Source organism: Vombatus ursinus, unplaced genomic scaffold, assembly GCF_900497805.2.
Source record: "Vombatus ursinus unplaced genomic scaffold, bare-nosed wombat genome assembly UNPS02005659.1, whole genome shotgun sequence".
NCBI lineage: Eukaryota > Metazoa > Chordata > Mammalia > Diprotodontia > Vombatidae > Vombatus > Vombatus ursinus.
Window position 1 is genome coordinate 25,623,520 of NW_020945437.1, and position 24,830 is coordinate 25,648,349.

Below are 24,830 nucleotides of genomic sequence, written 5' to 3' on the forward strand. Positions count from 1 at the left end.
TTGTCACTTTCCCAAGCCTTTGTTGTAATTTCACAGATACTTCTGAAAACTAACACTAAGGTAGACAGTAGCTCTGCCTTGTTCATTTCCAGTAAGGAAACTCATTTTGTGGTTATGCAGTCTGGCTGAAGTCTCCCAAGTTTCCTTAATGTAGATTGACAAGTAGATCTCTCTTTTTTCTTTTTTCTTTCTTCTTCTTCTTTTTTTTTTTTTTTTGGACATTTTAAGTTTTTATAAGGTTTTTTTCTACTTAATAGTTTCTTTTTTCAAATTTCATGTAAAGATAGTTTTCAGCATTCACTTTTATAAGATTTTGAGTTTCAAATTTTTTTCTCCCTCCCCACAATGGCAAGCAGTCTGATATAGGCTATATATGTACAATCATATTAAACATTAGTCGTGTTGTGAAAGAAGAATCAGAACAAAAAGAAAAAACCACAAGGAAGAAAAAAAGAGAGAAAGTAGTATTCTTCGTACATCTCTCTTCTTTTTGAAAAACAAGCATCTATGTCCACCTAACAGTATCCATACATTTCAAATTAGACAGTGCTAACATGAGCCAAAACTGTTGAAATGAAGCTGGTGCTAAATGTGGAATTAGCAAATCTTGAAATAGAATAGAACTTTTCAAGGGTTGGCAGTGAGAGTCAGGACTGCCACCTGTGGATTTGTGTGTGAGCTTATGTTTCAGGGAACAGAAATTTACCTGTGGAACATACAAATCCATATATTAATAAGATAGGTTTGAGTAGGATTTTTACTCTTTTCCCTATAGATGCAGGGGAAAAATAATAGGTTATTAAAAAGATAAACTTGATACAGTGAAAGAAACTTGTGAATCAGGAGACCTTGAGTTCTAGTCTTAGCTTTGCCACTAACTTATTTAGTAATCTTGGGCAACTTAGCCTCTGTATGACTCACTTTACCCATATGTAAAATTAAGCAGATTGAACTAGGTGTAGATAGTTTCTAAGTTCAAGCCAACAGACATTAATACTACTATAAAGTCTTATTCTCAGGCTTTATCATAGAGTGGAGGAAACACTGGTCTCTCAAAGGCTTTGCCAATGGAACATAAGCTGTAACAGGTTCTACCATGGTAGAAAAACTTTGAGTATAGTCCTGGGGAAAGGGATATACCTGCTTTCTGATGGTCACTAAGCACAAAAAGAATCTTTTAACAGTAGACTGGCCACTTGATGATGAATTGTTTCATTCTGGTAGCCCATAAAACAAAATTCAAAATGATCCTTCTTAGCACTGAGAATAGCACTCTCTCGATCATTGTCCGGTGACCAAGTGGACGTACTACTAGAAGAATTTATATTGGCATAATTTCCAGAAATGAAACCAGGAGACAAATCAAAGTTTTAAATAAATACAAGGATAAGTCACAGATTCTTCTTAGACAAATAAAGAAGTTAGAAGAACTGGGCTTTTTTATACCTTGAAGCAAGAAACACATCATTTTGTGAGGTGCTGTGTCACATGGTAGAATATGAGTAGGAAACTGTATATGAACCATGAAGAATTAATGTCATCAACATGACATCAATGTATGACCAGAGAAGGTGAATTGGTCACATAGTAAAAGTACCAATGGATGGCCCACATTTCCCATTACTAACTATAAAATGTTAAGAGCTGCATATAGGGTTAGGGATAGAGACTGGATCTGTGATGTCTTTGATGTAAAGAATTCCAAGATGAGGTAACCTCCTTTGCCAATGGAGAGCAGTACCTCTGCCTTGAGCACTGAGAGGTTGAGCAGCTTACCTAGGGTTATACAACTTACCCAGGGTTACACAGCCAGTATGTGTCAGAGAGCCCCAGGTATCCCCATACAACATGCAGAGATGGAGCAGAGCTGTGTAAGGTGCCTGAAGAGTGCCTGTCATTTGGCTGATCTGGGGTGGCCGAGAGTGCCCAGTTGCTGATAATAAGAGCTTTACATACCAGTTGGAAATTTCTTGATATCAAATGGCTAATGTGTTGCCTCTCTACTTCTGTGGTTTGTAATAATGACTAAATTATGTCAGACTGAAATATAAATACGAAGTGAAATTTGCTTCTTCTGCAGTCATTTAGTGACAGTGAAGTCATTTTTTACAAGTAAAAGCAAAGCCTTAGTTCTTATTGAAGTACTTGTAGGTAAAGGCATAAGATGACAATGCAACTTTTGGATTAGAATCTTTCATTTAAAATAAGTTTAAAATTGGAAGCATTTATTAGAGTGCTATTGTACTGAATCTCATTGTTTCAAAGCTAGGAGGCCCGTTGAAGACAAATACAAATACAAAACAAAACCAGGAAGCTTCTGTCTGTGAATTACAAAGCCAGGAAAGGAGCACAACTTGTCTGTAAACTCTTTGGTCAGTGGCAACACACAGGACCTATCCTCTCAAGCAGGGGCTCTTAGCACAAATTTTGTCATTGGGTAATTGTTGGTGTTTGTGTGACTCATGTCAGCTCATTTCGATTCATCAAGTTCTATTAATGTCTGTAATGTGCTGGACATAGTGCTTGGTGTGGGGTGTATATAGACAGAATTGAGTCTTCTATTTAAGAGAAACAACGTGTGTATAGAAATAAAATACAAAATATACAACAAAGTATTTTCTGAGGAGAGGGCAAAGACCCACTGTGAACGGTAGTTTAACAATAGAACTGGTGTTCTAGAAAGCTCAAAGGTAGACCCAAGTTAAGTAAAATGGAGAGGGGATAGGCCTGCCTTGGATGGGTAAGGAAGCAGGGCATAGAGCCATAGAGCAGTGGATTGTCACAACCTTTGTGGTGGCAATGACAGATTGTGTGATTTTCATTCCCTGAATTTAGGAGAGTATGTGCTGTGGCAGGACAAATTTTGAGTCCCCAACCAATGACCAGGGTCAGTGGAGTCCTGGAGCCTGGCTAATTCTAGAGAGGATGACATAATTGAGGGGCTCCCTCTTGAGTCCCCAGATAGTTCGTATCTGTCCCAGAACTCACATCAGTGTTGAGTAGATGTTACAGTTGACAAAGCAGCCTTAGGACTCAAACAACAGTTCCTAGACTAGGACTTAGCCTCTCCCTCTGCAGTGGGAGAAAATTTAGCAAGATTGCTCCATAGCCCGGGTCTATCAGGACACTGGTATTTAACAGAATGATTTAATCATTCTCTGTTTCTACAGGTTCTAGACTTTAGTTTACTCTTCAGCATAGATGTTGTTTCAGAAGCATACTAGGATATGGCATACAGTATTTTTTTATGGAATTATTTTGAGGGTTCCCTTGACCTCTATCCTGGCAAGCTCCTGGAGAGCACTTCCAAGGAACAACAACCAAAACAATAACTGACATTAATGTGGAATAGTGGGTAGATAGGTACACTAGAAGCCCACCTCTGATACATCGTGGCAGTGTGGCACTTCATTCTACAGCAAGGCTACTCTAAATGGTTGAGAAAGTACCAACTGGCGTGGGCAGAGATGTTGATTCTATAGCTATATGTGTTCTTACCTAAATATCTAAAACTGGTAACTGCAAAAACAAAGATGTATGACTACCTACCAAGAACATCTGTACAAAACCCTGGGTCTTGCTTGCAGGTAAGTTATATGTATTCTTATTGATAAGACATTTACTTCACATAAAGAACATATCCCAAGGCAAAGCCTTTTATCTAACCATGACATCAGCAGTTTGCTATGGACGCATTACATAACTGGATGAAATGTATATTTAGTAATGGCCTATGGTTTTAGAGCTCTATTGTGCTGTCTCATGGCTGTGTCCTGAAGAACCTAATATTTTTGCTTAAAATATTTAAGGATAGAATGTATGGAATTAAAATGTCAGATCTGGAGGGTACCTTAGAGATTATCTAGTGTGATTTTTATTTTCATTTTACTGAGGAAGAAATTTAGGCCCAGAGGGGAGAGTGGTATAGGGAAAGAATACTGGGCCCAGACTGGTCTCCTGGTTACCAGATATGTGATCCAGGGCAAGTGTCTTCATCTGCAAAATAGAGACCTAGAATTTAGATAATCTCCAGGGTCCCTTCTAGCACTCAGTCATTTGAATGGAATTAGCTTGGAATGGAATAAGTGTCAGCTGTTATCATGTTATTATCATCAGTGACTTGCCCAAAATCACGTAGTATGATGCAGTGTTGGGCCTCTGACCTCCTGGTCTCTTGGACCAAAGCTGCCTAGTTATGGTGATACTGAGAGGTAGCATCCTTCAAAGTTTGTTGTGATTACTTAGCTTTTGTTTTTCTTCTCCCTCATATAGGCCCTTGATGGGAATGTGTATGATCACCTGAAGGATTATTTAATAGCATTCAGCAGGACTGAGCTAGAGACATGCCAAGCTATACAGAATACATTCCAGTTTTTATTGGAAACCTCAAGCAGGGTAAGTGTGAACCCCCTTTTCTTTAACACAGTAGCCCTTGAACAGGTGGTATGTTGAAGTATGTGCAGTATCTTCCTTATTCTAAAAAGGAAGTAGACCACCAGGAGCAAAGCCTCTCTTCTAAAGCTAGTCTGGGCACATTGGAGTTTGGCCAAGTTCTGTCTTCTCTGTGCTGTCAGATAGGGAGGATTTATAGATGCTCAGAACTGGAAGAGATCTAAAAGGCTATCTTGGCCAACCTGTATCTGAATAGGAACTCCTTCTTTAATCAATCAGTTAATGAAATCAACAAGCATCCCTGAGAAGACCCAGCCAGCTTCTGCTGAAAATCTTCTGGGAGCCCCAGGCCCTTTAGGTATGGATCATTTCACCTTAGGTATGGTTCTGGTCATTAAAGGTTTTTCTTTACATGGCATCTAAATCTCCATCTCTGCAGCTTCTTTCAGTTGCTTGTAGTTTTCACATTTGAGCTCAGGCAAAGCAAATCTAATCCCTGTAGCCCTTCATATATTTGAAAACAATGATCACATCCCACCTAAGGCTTATGCCTCAGGTTGAGTGAACCCTTTCAACATTAAGCTGAGAATCCCAGCCAAGCTGAGACCAGAGTGCACATTTCCAGGATTGGCATAGCTTGGGCACCTGGAAGTAGGGAAGCTTTCCTCCAGCTGGAGTCAAGTGTGGTCTCTATGTCACTAAGTGCTAGGGGCCATATCAGAGAGGATGGGTTAGTGGTGGAACTAGGGCAAGCCCTAGATAGGAAGCTGCAGCCCTTGGCTTTTGGAAAGGAGACCAGGAGGGCCCTTCCAGGTGCACAGAGAGAGAATCTACTTCCTTGAGGACATCTCTCTACCTTTTATGTTGTCTCTGCACAGGGTAATAAAATTTTACATGAAATTCACTGTCATCATGGTGAATGAGAGTAGATCTTTATGTGCCTGTAGCCTTACCCTGCTCTCCTTCAAAATGTCATGGTGAAAAGTCTTTTTAGAAAATTGCCTATTAGTGAAAAGTCCTCTTTTCTCTACAGTATATTTCTTTTCTTTGAGAGATTTGAATATTCAGCTGCTACCTGCTGAAGGTAGCTGAAAGGTCTTAACAATACTTTTCCTCTTGCCCCTTGTCCATTCTAATATTTGACTAATACTTTAGTATTATCACATTATTTAATAATATCACTAATACTTTAGTGATCTCTTCATAACTGGGTCCCCTTCTACCAGTGGAGATTAAAATGCTCCCATTACTAAGTAGAAGTTTTATGATTTTCTGTGGCAAAAACAAAAGAAAAAGGGGGGCATGAACAACCTTCAAGTGACAGTTCTCCCACCTTTAGTAAAGGTGGTTCTCTAGGCCAGTGGTCTCCAATCTGGTGGCCCTGGAATAATCCAAGGCTGGGCCATGGCTTTATTCCCAAGGGATGTGTGATCATTCAGTGGAAGAGTTAGAAAATATATTACATCCCAACCTTCCTCCCCCAAAGCCAGTTATAGGATTGTCTTCAAGATACAGATACCAGCCCCTTTAAACATTCAACTACTTTGCCCCCTCCCACCACTACCCTTTTTTGACCACAGATGGTGTGGACCTTTCAGGTCAGTTTTATGTCCCAGATACCAGATACTTGCTATGGTAGGCAAGATTTCTACACCCTTCCCTGTCACTTCGTGGCTGTAGCAGGCACTTCTCATACAGTGGGCTATGCACTCCAGAGTACAGACATACCTTGGAGATATTGCGGCTTCAATTCCAGATTACCACAATAAAACAAATGTCACAATAAAGTGAGTCACATGAATTTTTTGGTTTCTCAGTGCATATAAAAATATGTTTTCACTATACTGTAATATATTAAATGTGCAATAGTATTGTGTCTAAGAAAACAATGTACATACCTTAATTGAAAAATACCTTATTGCTAAAAAAAATACTAACCATTTTCTTAGCCTTCAGCAAGGGGAGAGAGAGAGATAGATGGGGGAATGAATGATCAGTGAAGACACACAACATTTATTAATTAAGTTCACCGTCTTATATGGGTGCAATTTGTTGGTTTTTAAAAAAATTTTAATTAATTTATTTTGAATTATCAACAATCACTTCCATAAGCTTTTGAGTTTTAAATTTTTCTCCCCCTCCCTCCTCAAGACGGCACACAATCTGATATAGGCTATACATATATATTCCTATTAAACATATTTTCACATTAGTGATGGTGTAGGTAAGAATTAAAACCAATAGGAGGAACCACCAGAAAGAGGAAACAAAACACAACAGAAGAAAAAAAAATAGCAAATAATATGCTTCGATCTGGATTCAAACTCCATAGTTCTTTCTTTGGATGTGGATAGCATTTTCCATCATGAGGCCTTTGGAGATGTCTTAGGTCCTTGCATTGCTGAGAAAGGCTAAGTCTGTCACAGTTAGTCATCGTGCAATGTAGCTGTTATTGTGTACAGTGTTTTCCTGGTTCTGCTCACTTCACTCAGCATCAGACCATACAAGTCTTTCCAGGTTTTTCTGAAGTCAGCCTGCTCGTCATTTCTTACAGCACAATAGTATTTCATCACATTCATATACCACAACTTGTTCAACCATTCCCCATTTGATGGGCATCCTCTCAGTTTCTAATTCTTTGCCACCACAGAAAGAGCTACTATAAATATTTTTGTACGTGTAGTTCCTTTTCCCATTTGTATGATCTCTTTGGGATATAGCCCTAGAAGTGCTATTGCTGGGTCGAAGGGTATGCACATTTTTGTAGCCCTTTGGGCATAGTTCCAAATTGCTCTCCAAAATGGTTGGATCATTTCACGACTCCACCAACAATGTATTAGTGTTCCAATTTTCCCACATCTTCTCCAACATTGTGGGTGCAATTTGTAGCATCCCAAAACAATTACAATAGTAACTTCAAAGATCACTGATCACAAATCACCATAAGAGATATAACAATTATGAAAAAGTTTGAAAAATCTCAGTAATTATCAGATGTGATACAGAGACATAATGTGAGCACATGCTGTTGGAAAAATTGTGCCAATAGATTTGTTTGACACAGGGCTGCCACAAACCTTCAAGTTGCTTTTTTTAAAAAAAAATTATATTGTGAAATGCAATAAAGCAAAGTGCAAGAAAATGAGGAATGTCTATAGTGGCCCATGAGTAAGGTGCCCCCCCCCATTATTTTCTAGTAGGAAACATAGACAGGGATGAGTTGTAATGACATTATTTTTTCCCTTCATCCAAACTTAACTAGATTTATTAAGCACACCACCATTCTTCCAGTCACACAGGTTTACAGCCTTGGCCTTATCCTTAACTCCGCTCTTTCCCATCCTTCCCATATCTAATCAGTTGCCAAATCTTGTTCCTTTTACTTCCACAAGGTGTCTCACATCTGTTCTCTTCTCCCTTCTTTCATTACCACCAACCCAGGTCCATCCCTCATCACCTCTAACCTAGACTACCTTCTTTTCAATAAATCTTCCACATACCTGCTGAAGTGATTTTCCTAAAGGGGAACTCACTCCCTTTCTTGATAAATTCCATTGGCCCTCTAGGGACTCTAAGATCAATTTTTTTTTTTCATTTATACGTCATCCTTTTAAAATTTCAGTTTTAAGTTTTATAATGAACACAATTATTAGTACAATAGTGCATTATGCAGTTTTAAATCATTAAAAATGCACTTATGGGAGGAGGGTGTACTGAAAAACATTTAATGATAGGGCGCATGTTCAAAAACATTTGGAGACCACTGCTCTAGACACACAATCCAGTGCTTGGTTTATAGTCACAACATGGGGTGGAAAAGTCACTGGATTTGAAGGCAGAAGAACTGGCTTCATAACTCCTTCCTGACAATTACTAGTTGTCAGCCAGAGAGAACAAGAGATGTGGATGTGCAACAGACCTTCAAACTTTTTTTTCATTTATATACTTCAGAGGTCATGTCCTGCATCCAAAGTCACATTCCATGTCACTAGTTCATAGGACTCTCTGATTCATGGTATCTAGGACCAGCTTCCTACCTTCCCCTAAATGTTCATAGCTGAGCCAAGACCCTTTACTCCATGACACACCTGTTCATCAATTTACCGCATAAAACTATGTGGTTTTAGACCTATTTTTCACAGAAAGTCATCTCTCCAATATAAACTTACTGTCCAAAGTGCCTTCATTTCTTTCAATTCTATTCTGAAAGAGCCTGTCCTTCAATGTAATTTTGACCAGGTATCTATTAATTTGCTAACTGTTTCCAATCGATATCTAGCATTCAGATTGCAAAAATAATTCCTGTATTTGAATTGCAGCCAGACAAATTCTGAGATTGGAAGACAACTAGTCTGTCCCATCTCCAGTCGTCTGTTCACTGAGGCCTCTGCTTCAGGGCACCTGTAGTTAGACCATTGGACTAATTCCCAGGTGTTCGAGCTATGTAGGCTCTCAAATTCAGGGGCATCTAGGAACTCTATGGATCTAGCATAGATCACAGAAGAGCCACAAATGATCCCAGTGGTGGTGAAAATCATTAATTGGCACTTAGACCTCATAATCAGTAAGACAATGACATGCCTGATTAGTTGGGCAATTACCATGAACTCCTAACACTGGCTATCACCTACATGCTTCTGTTGATCTGAGAGACATTGTGGTAGGTGCTTCACAATCCCAAATCTCATAAAAGACACCAAAAATCATCGTTGGCTCCTTCTCCTGTACCCAAAATTGTCTGTTTTGTGTTGAAGTAGAGAAGTATTAGGCTCCAGGTACACATGCTCCTACTCCTATTTACAAAGAAGATGCATTTCAACAATAGACTTCCATGCGTAACTTTGTTGCAGCCATGACTCTCCATCCATCTGGAGTTTCCAACAAATGTGGGGATTTCAGCAAGGTGCTAAGTGTCACTAAATCTGGGTGTTGTTCCTGATCCCAAACTCATCTCTCTGAATGGATAATAAACCCTTCCTATCACCTATAAGACTGGCTAACATGACAGAAAAGGAGAATTACAAATGCTGGAGGGGATGTGCAAAAATTGGGACACTAATGCACTGTTGGTGGAATTGTGAACTGGTCTAACCATTCTGGGGAAAATTTGGAACAATGCCCAAAGGGCTATAAAACTGCATACTCTTTATCCCAGCGATAGCACTACTAGGTCTGTATCCCAAAGAGATCAAAGAAAAGAGAAAAGACCTGTATGTACAAAACTGTTTATAGTAGCTCTTTTTGCAGTGGCAAAGAATTGAAAACTGTGAAGGGATACCCATCAATTGGGAAATGGCTAAATCACAAAAATGTGGTATATGATTGTGATGGAAAATTGTTGCGCTATAAGAAATGACAAGGAGAATGGTTTTGGGAAAACCTGGCAAGACATCTATGAACTGATGCAAAGTGAAGTGAGTCAAACCTGGAGAACGATTTACACAGTAATAGCAATGTTATAACGATGATCAACTGTGAAAGACTTAGCTATTCTAATCAATACAACCATCCAAGACAGTTCCAAAGGATTCACAATGAAAAGTGCTGTCTATATGCAGAGAGAAAACCAATGAACTCTCAGTGCAGATTGAAGCATACTTTTTTCATTTTCTTTATTTTTCTTGCTTTTTTTTGGCAACATAACTAATATGGAAATAAGTTTTTCATGACTTTACATTTACATTTGATCTATTTCTTGCCTTTTCAATGGGTGGGGGAGGGGCAGGAGAGAAGGAGAGAGTTTGTAACTCAAAATTTAAAAAAAATGAATGTAAGATAAATAACATGTATATGTGTATATATGTATATGTATGTGTGTGGGTGCATCTATATACATATATACACACATATAGTCTAGATAGATTATAACAAAGGCATTTACTGAAGGGCCGACTCTTGGAAAAGAAAGTATGGATAAATGTTATAAAGAATGGACGTACTTTGATAACAGATAAAATGGGAGACAAAGGAGACTGGAAAGTTAGGGGCAGAGTTCCAAACATGAGTTATTGCAGGATGTTGCAAACATAAGTCATGAAGTTAGAAAGGAAAAGCAGGTTTGGAAGAATATGGCAGACTCAGCATTGGGCATGTTGAATTTGTTGTGCTTGTAGAACTTCCATGTGGAGATCCTCCATGGGTGGGTAACCAAAGGTCTCAAGGCCACATGTGATCTTCTAGGTCCTTGGGTGCAGCCTTTTGACTGAGTCCAAGTTTTATAGAACAAATTCTTTTAGTAAAGGGATTTGTTCTGTGAAGTATGGATTCAGTTATTGCGTCGCACTTGAAGACCTAGAGGGCCACATGTGGCCTTGAGGCCACAGGTTTTCTACCCCATATGGCATTTAGTGAAATGGGCCTGAAGTACAGAAGAGAAGTCAAGATTGGAAAGACATGTTTGGGGATCATTTATATAGAAGTAGTAGTTAAAACTCTGGGAATGAAAGGTTGCCTGGGAAAGAGTATAAAAAGAGAAAAGGGAAGGGCTGAATTTAGACTGTCATCTACATTAAAGCATCAGGAAGATGATATACAAGAGTGGTTAGAGAAATAAAAGGAAAGAAATTCAGGGAAGTATGGTGTCTTTAAAGACACAGAAGAAGAAAATCTTCCAAAAGAGAAAGGAGTGCGTAGGTCATCAGTGTCAAGAGCTGCAGAAAGTTCAAGATGTGTGGGGACTCACAAAAAAGGCCATTAGATTCAGGTTATTATTACTTATCTTCTTTACAGGAATATTGTTGGGTTAATTAGCATGAGTTAGTTGATTATATAATCTCTCTGTAAACAATTGGTAATTATCTCCAAAACCCAGCTCTGAAGAGGCTAGAAACAGTTCTAGCCCTTGGTGCCTTGTGTTAAGTTGTAATGATTAGCAAATTGGAGTTGCCTTTTCATCTTAATATTTTATGAAATGCTTTGTGTTCTTAATAAAACAGATGTTATTTTTGAATTTATTCCCCACTATAATCCTCTGCATTGTCACCATGGCACAGGTGATTGGGTGTATTGAGGCTTCTCTATCTAGGATGTGAGAAAAGCATATGCTAGGAAAGGTCAAGTGCTTTATGGATACCCCTGCCTGTCCACATGAATTATGAAAGGCAAGGCAGGAGCATTGGCAAGCTGTTTTCTGTTTTTTTAAAGAGATTTTTTTTTTCATTTTAGGGGTACAGCTAGTATTTGAAACAACACAATATTTACATTTTGTAGAAAATACAAATGTTCTCCCTTTCCACAACTTTAGAGGGGTGAGAATAAGCAGGTAATTAAGTTACTTTTTTCTGTTTATGTTTAATTTCTTCAAGTTAACCATTAGGCTAAGTAAGCCCTTTGTCAAAGTTAGGAATTATCTTGTGAACTTGTCGGAGATTATAGCTTCTTGATACACAGTATAAAACTTATGCAGTTGGTTCCAAGACACAATGTATCATTTCAGCAGTAGGTAGTATATTTTGTTTTCTTAAGAATTGTGTATTTAGATTAATACAAATACCTTTTCCTTCTGGATATTCTCTTTTCTCTGGTTCTTGTTTTGAGGGAAAGGAAAGTGAGAGGATTGGGTTTTTTTTTTTTAAGATTCTCTTGGTTATCTTCCTGCCTGTGTCTTTCGTCTCCTTTGCTGGTCATTCATCCTTGTCATATCCACTGACTATAGGTATACCCCAAGACTCTGTCCTTTGCTTACTTCTCTTTTCTTTCTATACTCTCTCACTTGATAATTTAATCATTGCCCGTGGGTTTAGTTATCATCTCTCTACAGATTATTCCCAGATCTATATATCCAGCACTGGTTTCTCATCTGAACTTCCTCCTGAAAATCCCTGAATGTTCTATAGATATTTCAAATTCAACATGTCCATACCAGAACTCAGTATCTTTTCCTGCAACCCATCCCTCTTTCAGACTTTCTGTTACTGTTCCAGGCTGGACCATCCTTCCAGTCCTCCAGATATACTTCCTCAGAATCATCTTTGACTCCTCATTCTTACCTACAAATCCAGTCAGTTGCCAAGTCTTGTTATTTCATTCCCCCGACATTTCTTCTTTTCTCCACTCACACAACCCAACCCTAGTTTAGACCCTAATTACCTTTCACCTAGACTAAAGAAATAACCTAGATGGTCTCACTGCTCCAATCTTATTCTCTTCAAAACTGCCAAAATGATTTTCTTAGAATAGGTTTGGTTGACAAACAAGAAAGCTAAAGTTGGAGGAGGGAAGTGATCATACAACTAGAAAATGGGACAGCCAGCACTTCAATGCAATTAAATAAATATTTATTTGTCTACTCTCTGGCACTATGATAGGCTCTGGGAATTCAAAGGGAAATATTAAATAGCCCCTATTCTCAAAACACTTGTATTCTTCTTGGGTCATACACTGTGTTTCCTTCCAACTCATTGATCCTAGATCTATACAGACAGATAAATAGAAAGTCATTTCAAGAGAGGGTGAGCACTGACCACATCAGGGATCAGGAAAAGCTCCACATGGGGAGGGGGCAAAAGATCTGAGCCTTCCATGAAGGAAGCTGAATATTCCAAGAGGTGCAAATGAGAGAGTATATTCCAGGCAAGGGTAACAGCTTGTGATGAGGCATAGAGACAGGAGATGGCATGTTGAGTTGAAAAAACAAACTAGTAGCTCAGTTTAACTGGAATGTACAATGCATGAAGGAGAGCCGTAGTAATATGAAGGAAGTACAGAAAGTTAGGTGAAGCCATATTGTGGAGAGCTATAAATGCCAAGCTCAGAAGTTTGTATTTTAACCCAAAAGCAATAGGGAGCCACTGAAGGTTTTGAGTAGGAGAATGACATGGTCAGACCTAGGTCTCAGAAATAGTGTAGAGGATGATTTCAATCAAGCAAGCAAATGTTAAGCACTAGGAATACAAAGACAAAAGCAAAACCATCCTTGCCTTAAGGAGATTACATTCTAATGAGGGAGACAACATTGTGTGTGTGTGTGTGTGTGTGTGTGTGCGCACGCGTGCACGTGTGCTCAAAGCACATATATGGTTATATAGCAAACACACATAAAGTAGATAGGAAGTTACCTTGTAGGCAAGGGTAAGCTACTTATCTCTAGCAGGAGTTATTTTTGAGAAACAGTTCTAGGCATCTCCTGACATTTGGAAGAACATGAGTGATGTCAGTTCTCTCTATATAACACCCTTTAGTTATCTTAAAATTTAAACCCAACCCACAATTGGGAAAGCATTTTTCATTTCTGGAAGAGTTTATTTTAGGCAAACCCAGCAAGAATTGGGCCTTCAGATATCTAGTGCTGGCTTGAACTCAATCAGTTTAAAAGGCATTGTCAGCTGTACTGTGGTCTCTCCACTTTGCCTAGACCTCTTCTATCACTCTCCCTTGGACCGAAGCCACTTCCCTTCTGTTCCCCATTCTAAAAACTTCTTGAGTCTAGAAACTGTCATTTTTCATCTTTGTATTCCTCCTGGACAATGACTCAATGTTTAATAAATGTTTGTAAAATCAGATTTAATTTGTTGTCCCGCATAAATCAATCTTCTTCCCTCACTTTGAATGAGCAGCACAATAGTTGTGTTCAAAAGATAGTGTCCTCACTAGTGACAAATTCTTCTTTTCACTTTTTCAAACAATATCTGGGGAAAATGATTCCCTTCTAGGCTGTTTCTTGTATCATAAAATCTCAGTCTCATGACACTTTATTTTTAATCCTTGCTTTGAGAAAGTTCAACCAAAAAAACCAACCAAAATAAAACAAAACCAAAATAACAACAATATGACCAGTCTTTTAGTTATTACAAGGAATTACATTCATGCCTCCCACTCTTTACATTCATGTAGTTTTCTGGGTGCAATACTGATGGACACAGGTGGGTATTTGGTTTTTTGGCATTAGTAGCATGTATCTGCTCCTAAATTTAAAAGCATATTGATGGCATCTGTCTTTGTTAGTACAAGACCTTTGACATCAGGAAGGGCAGTCTTCTCCCATCAAGGCCGCTTTGTTTAGGTGGTGTCTAGCTGTCCCTTATAAGGCACATTAGGAATTTTTCATATTTAGTAAATTCAATATATAATTCTACAAAGAAAACCTTTTTGTAAAATAGGTTATTTCCTAATACCTCATCCATTTGAGTGAAGGTTAAAGTAGGACTAGGATATGACAGTCAAACAAATCTTACATTTCAGTAATCAACCTAATTTTTTAGCCAGTGATTTTAGTTATCTCCATGGCATAGCCCCAGAATAACAGAAAGTTAGAGCTAGAAAGGATCTTAGGACAAATAATGTTAGAGTTGGAAGGGACCTCAGAACATACAATGTAAGAAGTATGAAGAATACTAGGTATCTCAACCAACCATTTCATTTTACATTTGGGGAAATTTAGATTTAGAGAAATGATTTGCCCAGGGAGTAAGTGAAGACTTCAAATCTTCTTCCAAACCAACACTTCTTCCATTGTACTATGTATCCTGTTAAAAAATAGCTTGATATTTTGTTTCTTTTCCTTACTCCTATTATCTATCTGCTGAAAATGCTCATGAGAAGCAAAATGACCTTAAGACAAGCATAAGAAGAAATAATCCTTATAAAATTTGAAAATTAGCTTCCTTTCATTCCCTGCAGGTCTATGTCACACTTCGACACATACGTACACACACACACACACACACACACACACACACACACACACTCAGTCTCTCTTTCTCTAAATTCCACTGGCTCCCTATCACTTCTAGGTTCAAATACAAAATCCTTCGTTTGGCATTCAAAACCCTTCATAACCTTATTCCCTCCTCACACTCCCTTTCCTCCATCCCCCATGCACCTTTTTAGATTTCTTATACCTTGCTCCTGCCATGTATTCTTCAAATAAGTGACACTGTCATCCTGGCTGTTCCTCAAATAAGACACTCCATCTCTTGGTTCTAGGCAAAATGCTGTCCCCCATGTCTAGTGTGCTCTCCCTCCTCATTTCCACCTCCTGGCTTCCCTAGTTTCCATCAAGCCTAACTAAAATCACACCTTCTATAGGAAGCTTTTCCCAACCTTTAGTGGTAGAGCCAGGATTTACAACCCCCCTTCCCCTTCCCTCCACCCCCAGCCCCCGACTCTTCCAGCTCCAAGTCAAGTGTTTTTTCTAGTATAGTATTCTCTCTCTTTCTGGAAGGCATTATCTAGTCAGTTTTACTAATTTATACAAAACCTGGCTCCTAGAATACCACATGCATGTATTTCTTTCAGAAATATTTTTGCCAATGATGGTACTTTTGATATGGATCAGTGATCTCATTGATGTATTTGTTTCAGCAGTTCAACTTAATCTTTCTGCCCTGTGTCTTCCTGCAAACCCTCCATGTGCTGGTGATCTTCCTTTGGAGCAGGGGGTCTCTGCACACCTTAGGCCTGTGCAGTCAGCCTAGTAAAGCCCTTCTCAGAATCAGTATCCCTTGGGGTGTTCTACTCCTAAATAACCCATCATGGTTGGGAAATGTTTGCTTATAACAAATTGAAATCTGCCTTTTTACATTCTGCCCCAACGTTGTCCTCAATATGGCTTCTAGGCAAAGTAGAATAAGTCTAGGATACTTTTAAATGCATCCAATTAAATATTTACAGTTTCAAAAGAAACCAACTAAATGGAAATGCAATTTTATAAAAACATGTTCATGCGCTCCCAGTTAAGAGTTCTGCTGTAGAGGTTTCAATGTTGGGTTGGTGTCAAGGAAACAAGAAAGTTACTGCTAATCTCCTACCATGCCCCACATGGGTGACTAGTTCATTTCCTTTTCTAGTCATACATGTCTCTAATAATATCCTTTAGGGATGGTAATGATAATATTAAGAATAATCTCATGCTTATGAACAGCACTTCATAGAATTTTACATTTTAAAGGGATGTCAGAGACCATATAACCCAAACCCCAAAGCAAGCCAACATTAGGTTGGCAGACATGGCTTGTTTCCATTTGAAAATGTACTAATATGCAATCTCAAATCCTGAACTTTGTGGTAATCAGTGGTTTCCATAGTTAGGTTCTTAGAATAACAGACCAATTCTTAATTAGCTCTTGTATTTCTCTACGATGAGAAAGTCTGTAGCCTAAATATTATACATATTTTTTAGACAGCTTATTCTTTGAATCAGGAAAGCATGGCAAAACCATCAGATACCAAGTCCCTGCCTGAAAGTTCTGAGGCTTCTGAAAATCTTACAAGTGCTCTGTTCTCTCTGCAGGTGGTGCGGGATTACAATCTTCAGCTGTTTTTACAAGAGAATTCTGTGTTTCATAAACCACCACCTTTCCAGTTCCATCCCAGTGACAGTGATACCGTAAGAAAATTCTTCTATCTTCCCATCTTTGTTTTACCTTTTTTGTTATGTTCATAGCCTTCTCCAGGAAGCAGGTAAAAGCAGGGCTGGGCTTGCTAAGTTTCCTACTTGCCCTTAAACACCTTGGCATTCCTGAATTAGGTGGAAAGCCCTGACTGGCTCTTACCAGCTCTGTGGAGCTGATTTTATTGCAAGGAAAATGGAAGAGAAGGCCAAGCCATCCCTTGCAGAGAAACTAGCAAGCTTACTTCCAGTAACGTGACTAAGATGCCCAGCAGGTCTTTATGCTGCTGTTCTGAGCTAACAGCTCTTTACTAAAATGTGTGAAAATCCCAGAGGAGTTACTGAAATTCTGAAAATCAAAGTGGAAAAGGAAGAAGCAGGAAGGAAAACAACCCCAGAAAACGGCATAGTTATTTCTATTCCATCAGATATAAATAAAATACCCTGCATAATGTTGTCCCTTCTTAGGACTTAATTTCCTCATCTATAAAATAAAGGAGGTTGGACTAAGTGACCCCTAACCTTCCAACTCTCGATCTCAGAGCCTGTGTTTTAAACCAAATGCCACCAAAGCATCATGATACTTGGCTGTAATGTCATATCTTTAATCCAGTCATCTGAAACATAGATTGAATAGTCAACAAGGACTTGAGTCCAAGTAACCTTAGCTCCCATAAGTGTCTACTTTCTTTCTTATTTATAACATTGTTTCTAAAAAAGCAATTAACCCATAATTTTCATTCTGCCTTCTTCACATAATCAGTTAGCAATATTAGGCCTTCACAGTGAGTCATGCTGTTTTGCACATGACACATTCTAAAAAATCCTTGGTTAAATATTAGTGGAGGAAATGATAGACTACTGAGTGCCCTCATGAGTAAACATTTTTAACTCTGTCTTTTTGTTGTTCCTTTCTCTTTTCTAGAGTTCAATTAGAGTACCATCATAAATATCTCTTATTTTTATAGTGCTTTAAGGTTTACAAAACATTTTCTTTGTAACAATCTATAAGGTGAGTAGTGTAGATATTAATAACTCTGTTTTACATATGAAGAAACCGAGGCTCAGAAAATTTAAGCAAGGTACTTTCCTAAGAACTATACATTTAGAAAATGTAAGATCCAATATGTGAACCCAGGTCTCCTGAGTCTAAAGTCCTTTCTTCTTACCAATGTACTTAGCATCTCTCGGTGATTTTTGAAAGAAAAGGCCTGAACCCAGCTTTTCTATTCCTGGGTTCACTCTCTGAAACTTGTAGAGAATGAGAATGAACTTTTCTAAGGAATAGATAATGGATAAAGGCAGCTGTGGTATAGTAGAGAGAGAGTCGACCTTAGAGTTAGGAAGCCCTGTGTTCAAGTCCCGTTCAAGCCACGTTCTGGCTGTGTTTGGACCCTGGAAAAGTCACTCAATCTTTCAGTGCTCTGGGCAACTTTCTGAGGTAGTGAATTGTAGAGTACATGTCAGGCTGCATCCATGGAGGGAGTTTCCTCACCAGGAGTTCCTTAGACAGATGAAGTCACAGATTCAGTTTATCACTATTGGATAGCATAATCAGCATTAAGATAATGACAGCAGACATTTTTATAGTGCTTTGCATACAACAAAGTGCTTTAAGACACATTACAAACCTTCCTTACCTAGCCCATTGATTAGTTCTGCGGTGGTCCTACAGTGTAGAAACAGTGTTATAAAGGGAACAGCAGACCTGCTGGCCTTCCAAGAAATCATTGACACTGGGGTTCTAATGCTAGGTCATCCATCCAATTTGTGTCTCAGGTGATCAGATAAATTTCTTGTTGTTACATTGAGTTTGGATATATTGTACCAATAACCTGCTTGTGACAACATTATGTGGATTTCCCTTTATCTCATCAGCTCTCACCACAACAGTATGAGGTAGATAGTCCAGTATTATAGTCCTCATTCATAAAAGGAGGGAAATGCTTTGCCCGAGGTCATACAGGCTAGTAAATGTTGGGGCCAGGACTCAAACCCTGGAGTTGTCTTTCCATCTGGGCCCCATTCCACCACATCAGACACATCTTTTAAAGCAGGTTTACAATTTGTCATAGTACTAGCCAGCTATCCAGTAGTTGCTGTGTAGATTTGTCAGTGAATCTGGGATCTTATTATAACTCTTCTCCACTGACTAAGTCTCAATTTGTCTGTTACTTTCTACCAATGTCCTGTAAATTAATTTGTGATTGTCCCTCTAGAGAATGGGAATGTAGGTTTGGTTGTAGATGAGTGCAAGGGGGAAAGACTGAGAAGTGAAGGGAAAGGGAGCTATGGCATTTTTAAATTAAAATTAAAGCCTTAAGTAAAATTACAACTAAAAGCAAATTAACCTAACTTTTGTCATCAGAAAAAGATAGGGCACTTTAACCCTTTTCTAACTTTTCTTAAGCCAGACTTTTAGATTGGAGCCTTCCTTTTTCTGCATACTTCCTGCTAAATGTTCTTAACTGCTCTCCTTGTGCCTTTGTGCGTTGCAGCTCTAACTCTATGCTCTGTTTCCTCTGTCTCTGGGCTTTCTCTTGGACAGAGTTTAAATGCAGTGCAGCTGGTGGATATTGAGCCCTCACCCGTCAGTGCTATGAGAATGACCATAGCAGAGGTACATGATCTGGGAGCATCTGTCAGGGTGGGGCCCCCCTGGGGAGCTGGGGGACGGGCACACAGACACAACAGTGATGAAATCACATGGAAAATCCATTCACAGACTGAATTGACAATGAAATGTACCATGTTTTTAGTTCCCAGTTTTTCCTGTTTTGTGGTATGTGATCAACTATGGGCTTTTACTTCTCATTTTCATTTAGGAATTGAGATTCCAATTTGACCAACTCTGATCTTGACTTGAGGAAGAGCTTTTAAGTCTCGTGTGTCATCATTAATATCTGAGGAACTGGGATCTCCACTTCTGGAAACAGTATTGGGATCCTTTTTTCAGTTACATTTGTTGGCAAGGTTTATATATTGGATATTTTGGATCTATACTGGTTGAATCTTTATAATTAATGCTACATAGGGTAATTTGGCTTATTATATTACATAGGGTAAATAGTATTTTCTTCCTATTTCAGATAAAATCAGCACATGTAGAATTGGGAAATATTTATGCTAAATAAAATTCTTTGAGGTTAATGCATATCTGTTTTCACCAACAAATACGAGATAAAGTTAGAGAGTTAGGCTGAGTCAGACTGTAGAATTCCTGGGTTGTTCTGCTAACTCATAAATTCAATTCAGCAAATATTTATTAAATAACTGCTGTATATAGAACATGAACAACACAGGGATAGATTTTAAAAATCTATCTGAGACACGGTTCCTGCCTTGGGGAAATTCCCTGCTGTGTAGGAGGATAAGATAAAAGCACAGAGAACTGTGTTTAAGCCATGGCCCAAGACTCCCCTCCCCCCACCCCAGACTATTATTTCATGTGGCTTGGATTTAGGACTTAGTTTGGTACCATATGCTTGAAGTATGGAGTGCCATTATCTGATCCATATTGTCCCTGGGTTCCATGTACCTGCTAGTAGATCAAGTCATAGATTTTCAGTTTTGGAATATATCTTTGGGACCATCTTCTCCATCCTTCTCAAAAGAGGAGAAAATTGAGTCTTAGAATAGTGACTTGCCCAAGGCTACTCAGTTAGCAGAGGTAAGATCAGAACCTAGTCTCTAGAAGTGACTTTTTTTTTCAGACTCCAAAAACATTTTTACTTTCTTTCTCTAAGCAAAGCCAAAAAGATCTTATTCCTTCTAGTAGGGACAACTTTCTTTAACTTTCCTTGCTTGGAAGGAAAGTCCAATGCAGGAGATGACTGAGAGAGTCATGTTAAGAAAGGGTAAACTCCCTCTCTCCCCCTAGTCCTCTGAATCTCCTCTAAGTAAAAAGGGATATTCTGTGAGCTGAGTTATAAGCTGTGAGAGTATATTGACCAGACCAGTTATCAAGAACCACGTTTGGTGGACAAGGTTACCTTAGCAAGAGGGGAAAAAAAGAAAAGAAAAATAATGAAAATACCCACAACCCCCAAGCTGAACTAAGCACATCTGTAAAGGAAAAAATGCTGAGGGGAAATAGTTCTTTTAGCCAGCTTTTTAATGTTTCCTGGTATGTGGGGGGAGACCCTTTCCTTTCCACCTTCTTTCAGCTGCATGTAACAGATCACAGATTGTGGCAGTAAAGAGCTGACTTGAACTTCTGGAAGTCAGTCATTTTCCTGTTTTTAACTCCGATGTGTTTGTTTAATTGGAGCTGAGCTCTAAGGATCCTTGATTTATTCATTCACTCAAACATTTATCAAGCATCTCTTCTGTAGAGCATACTATGGTTGGCAGTGAGAGAGATACAAAGTTTAGATGTATGAATAAATGCACACATGAATGAGTGAAAAACAGTGCCAAGTGCTGAGGAGACGAATAGAAAAGTAGGACAGTCCCTGCTTTTGAGGAGTTCACATTTTAATGGGGGACACAACACATAGCTGCAAGTGTGATGGAAAAGTCACATGGGCCTTAGGATGCAGCCATAAAATTGATGGCAATGCCACTTCTTTCATGGCATTTTCATTAATAAAATTGCATCAGTTTCTTAGGTTGAGCTATTTGACAATGCTGAGACTTAGCTGTGTCCTGCCCTCTTAGAGTTTACAGCCTAAGGTTGTTATTAAAGGAGGAGGGATCCAGGAAAGAAGGTGGCATTTGGATTGAGCTCTCAAGTAGAGGTAGGAATATAAAAGTAGAAGAAGGGAAGAGAAGACATTCCAGGCATAGGGAGCATCATGACTAAGGACATGCATAGGACCTGTTCAGGAGAATGAAAGTCATTCATTTACCTGGACCATACTATACATGGAGAGGAGTCATAAGATAACACTTTTTTGCTCATATATGACCTCAGTAACTTCCTTTATATCATTTCTCATGTGTAAGCCATCATTGATAATACTCTGCAGCCTGGTTATACGTACCATTTACATTGTCATTTTTTGTTGTTTTGTAAGTTTTATTTTTCCAGGATTTTGATACTCTGATTTGTAGATATAGAGCATCTAAAGAATATTAGTAACTAACAGAATGAGTTTCTGCAGCAGCAAGCAATCTGTGAGCATTTCTAAGGTCCTTTCTGATACTATGATTTTCTGTAGTTTCCTAATAATCTATTCAACTGAACTGTATGTGTGTTGGGAGCAACATGTATCATCTAAACTCTAACTCCCACATTGACAATCATTTACAATCACTTTTCTGCATTGTTTTGTTTAGTTTGGGGTTTTTTGTTCATATTTTTGCCTTATTTTCTTTTGGTTTTGCTCAGTAAAAAGAAAGATAGAATTCTGAATATTAAGAGCAAAATGAAAATGGTAAGACATAAAATGAAATAGATTAGTTGTAGGATAAAATATTACAATTCTTTTTTCTTTTCAGAACTAAAAAAAGTTCCTTGGCTCTACAATGTCTTAATCTATTTTCATATTTACATTCAAACCAAAAATCCCCCTATTTCTTTTTCCAAGTATTTAAGTAGATAGTAGAAGGGAGAAGGAAACAGGAGGATTGGTATTTTTTAAAATAATAACTAACATCTCTTCAGCAATTTAAAGTATTTAAGTTACTTTCCTCACAGTAAACCCATGAGATATGGAGTACATGTATTGTTATCCTCATCTTCCAAGATAAAGATAAAGAAGATAAATTATAAAAAGACAATTTAAGTAGGTCACCCCTAATGCCATTATGTTAGGATCCCAGAAGGTGAGCATTAGACATCATCTATGTAACTGTGTTTCAGTAATTAGTCTTCACTAATGCCAGGTTATAGACCATGGAAGTCATTTGGCCTCTGTAATTCTCTTCATAATAAATTAAGAGACCATTCGACCATAAGGTAAAGAGCTAGAAGAGCCCTTAGAGATAATTTAGTCCAATCCATTCACTGGACAGATGAGGTTCTGAGAGGGAAAGAAGGGATTTATCCAAAATAACTCTCATAGTCAATGGGAGAAGCAGAATTCAAGCTCAAGTCTCCTATTTCCAAATCTAAGACTCTTTGGGGATGTTAATAATGTCCATCTAAAAGTACCAAATGCCAGGAGACACAGATTAGCAGCATAATCTGAAGGGAGACTTGGTCCCACAGTCATGGTCTTACAGGCTCTGTGTTGGAAGGAACCTGTATCTGAATAAGAATTCACCCTATATCACACCTGGCCATAGGCATCCAGAGAGCATGGGCTCAGCCTCATGGAACACCTAGCCCACATTCTCCATAGACCTCATGTATACCTGGCAAGTGGTCCAACAGCCTTGGCTGGAAGACCACCTCCCCGCCCCCAGTGAGGGAGAGCACACTATGTGCCTTTGAAACCTGTCCGTCTTTGGGGCATCTTTAATTTTTAGGAGGTTTTTCTTTATATCAAGCCAAAATTTGCCACTTTGCAACTTCTACCTGTTGTCCTTCATTCTGCCCTCTGGAGCCAAGCAGAACAAGCTAATCTTTCTTTTATAGGACAGCCCTTCAAATACTTTTACCATGTACAAATTGTATTTTATCAAATATAATTATCATGTACCCACTAAATCTTTCTTTTCTTTTCTTTTCCAAGCTAAAAATCCTTAGTTCCTTCAGTTGATTCTCATTTGGGTTGATGTAGGTCCTCTGCCATCTTAGGTATCTTCCTCTGGGCACCATCCAACATACAGTGCCCTTCCTAAAATTCCCAAACTGAATGCACTATTTAACATCAAACCTAATAACAGATATAACAGAACTCTCAACTCTCTATTGCTGCACACTGTGCTGATCTTAAAGTAGACCAAGATTGTTTTAGCTTTCTTGCCTACTGTTGACTCTTAATGAGTCTTCAGTTCACTCAGACCTCTAGGTCATTTTGGGGTGAACTGCTGACCAGCCACATCTCCCCAATCTTGTACTTGTGAAGTTTGTTGTTTAATCCAAATGTAAGGCATTAGATTTATCCTTATTGTCATCTTATTCAATTTGGCCCAGTATTCAAGCTTCCTATTAAGGTATTTTGAGATTCTTGTTTTCTCATTGGGGGAGGAAGGGGAAGTAGCAGTTACTTTCTTCTGTATGTCATCTACAAATGTGATAAGCATGCCATCTATAACTATATCTTAATCTAAATCATTGATAAAATGGCATAGAGCCAAGCTTAGATTCCTGAGATATTTCATTCATGGAGATCTTTGTAGTTGCCATAGAATCATCAATGACCATTTTTTGAGTTTGGCCATTCAACCAGTTTCAAAACCACATTATTATTTCATCATCTAGGCCACAACTCTTCATCTTTTCCATAAGAATAGCATCATAGATTTTGTCAAATGTTTTACTAAAATCTATGTAAATTATATCTATGGAAGTCATTAGATCCACCTGTTTAGTAACTCTGTCCAGAAAAATGAAATTTTAGTTTGGCGTGATATATTGTAGTGATATCATTTCAACCCTTTGTGATCAATACTTCCTTTTCTAACACCTCTCTAATAACACTTTCTAGAATGTTGCCAAGAATTGAAGTCAAGTTTTCTCTGGTTCATATTTGCAGTCTGTTTGCTTCCTGATTTTGAGAATATGAACATTTCCCCTTCTCCAGTTTTCTAGTATTTTTTTCCATCCTACATGATGTTTCAGAAGTCACTGACAGTGGCTTAGCAATCACATCTACCAGTTCTTTCATTACCAGAAGGTATAGTTAATCTGAGCTGGGTGATGAGGTCATCAAGGGCAGGTCCATGCTCTCAGAGTATACCATTGGATATTGGTTCTGTTGGAACTGTTTGTGGCCTCCCCAGTGCAAAGATCATTCTCAATTGGAACAAATTACAGAAGTGAAGTAAGAGTTGAGTCACTCTGTTTTCTCTCTCTTTTCTCACTGTCCCATCTACCCTTTGCAAAAAGTCTTGTTTCTTCTATGAGTCTGCTTTCTCCCAAGTATATCTTTAAAAACACAAAAGCAACTCTCTTCTGTTATCCTTAGCTTTCCTTGCCAGCCTTAACTCGTGCAGCTTTCACACTCCTGATGCTATTTGTAGATGACTATTCCACATTTTTGTTTTCCACATTCATCCT

At 38.5% G+C, this 24,830-nt stretch overlaps 1 protein-coding gene across 4 annotated transcripts in view; it reads left to right on the forward strand.

The window, feature by feature from the left end:
* The window catches only part of FCHSD2 (FCH and double SH3 domains 2), a 352,645-nt gene that overhangs the window by 234,738 nt on the left and 93,077 nt on the right, over positions 1-24,830 (forward strand). For all 4 annotated transcript variants that reach the window (XM_027848012.1, XM_027848010.1, XM_027848011.1 and 1 more), the window contains 2 exons: positions 4,273-4,395; positions 16,622-16,717. In XM_027848012.1, coding sequence (XP_027703813.1) covers positions 4,273-4,395; positions 16,622-16,717 — 219 coding nt within the window. The remainder of the gene's footprint in view (positions 1-4,272; positions 4,396-16,621; positions 16,718-24,830) is intronic.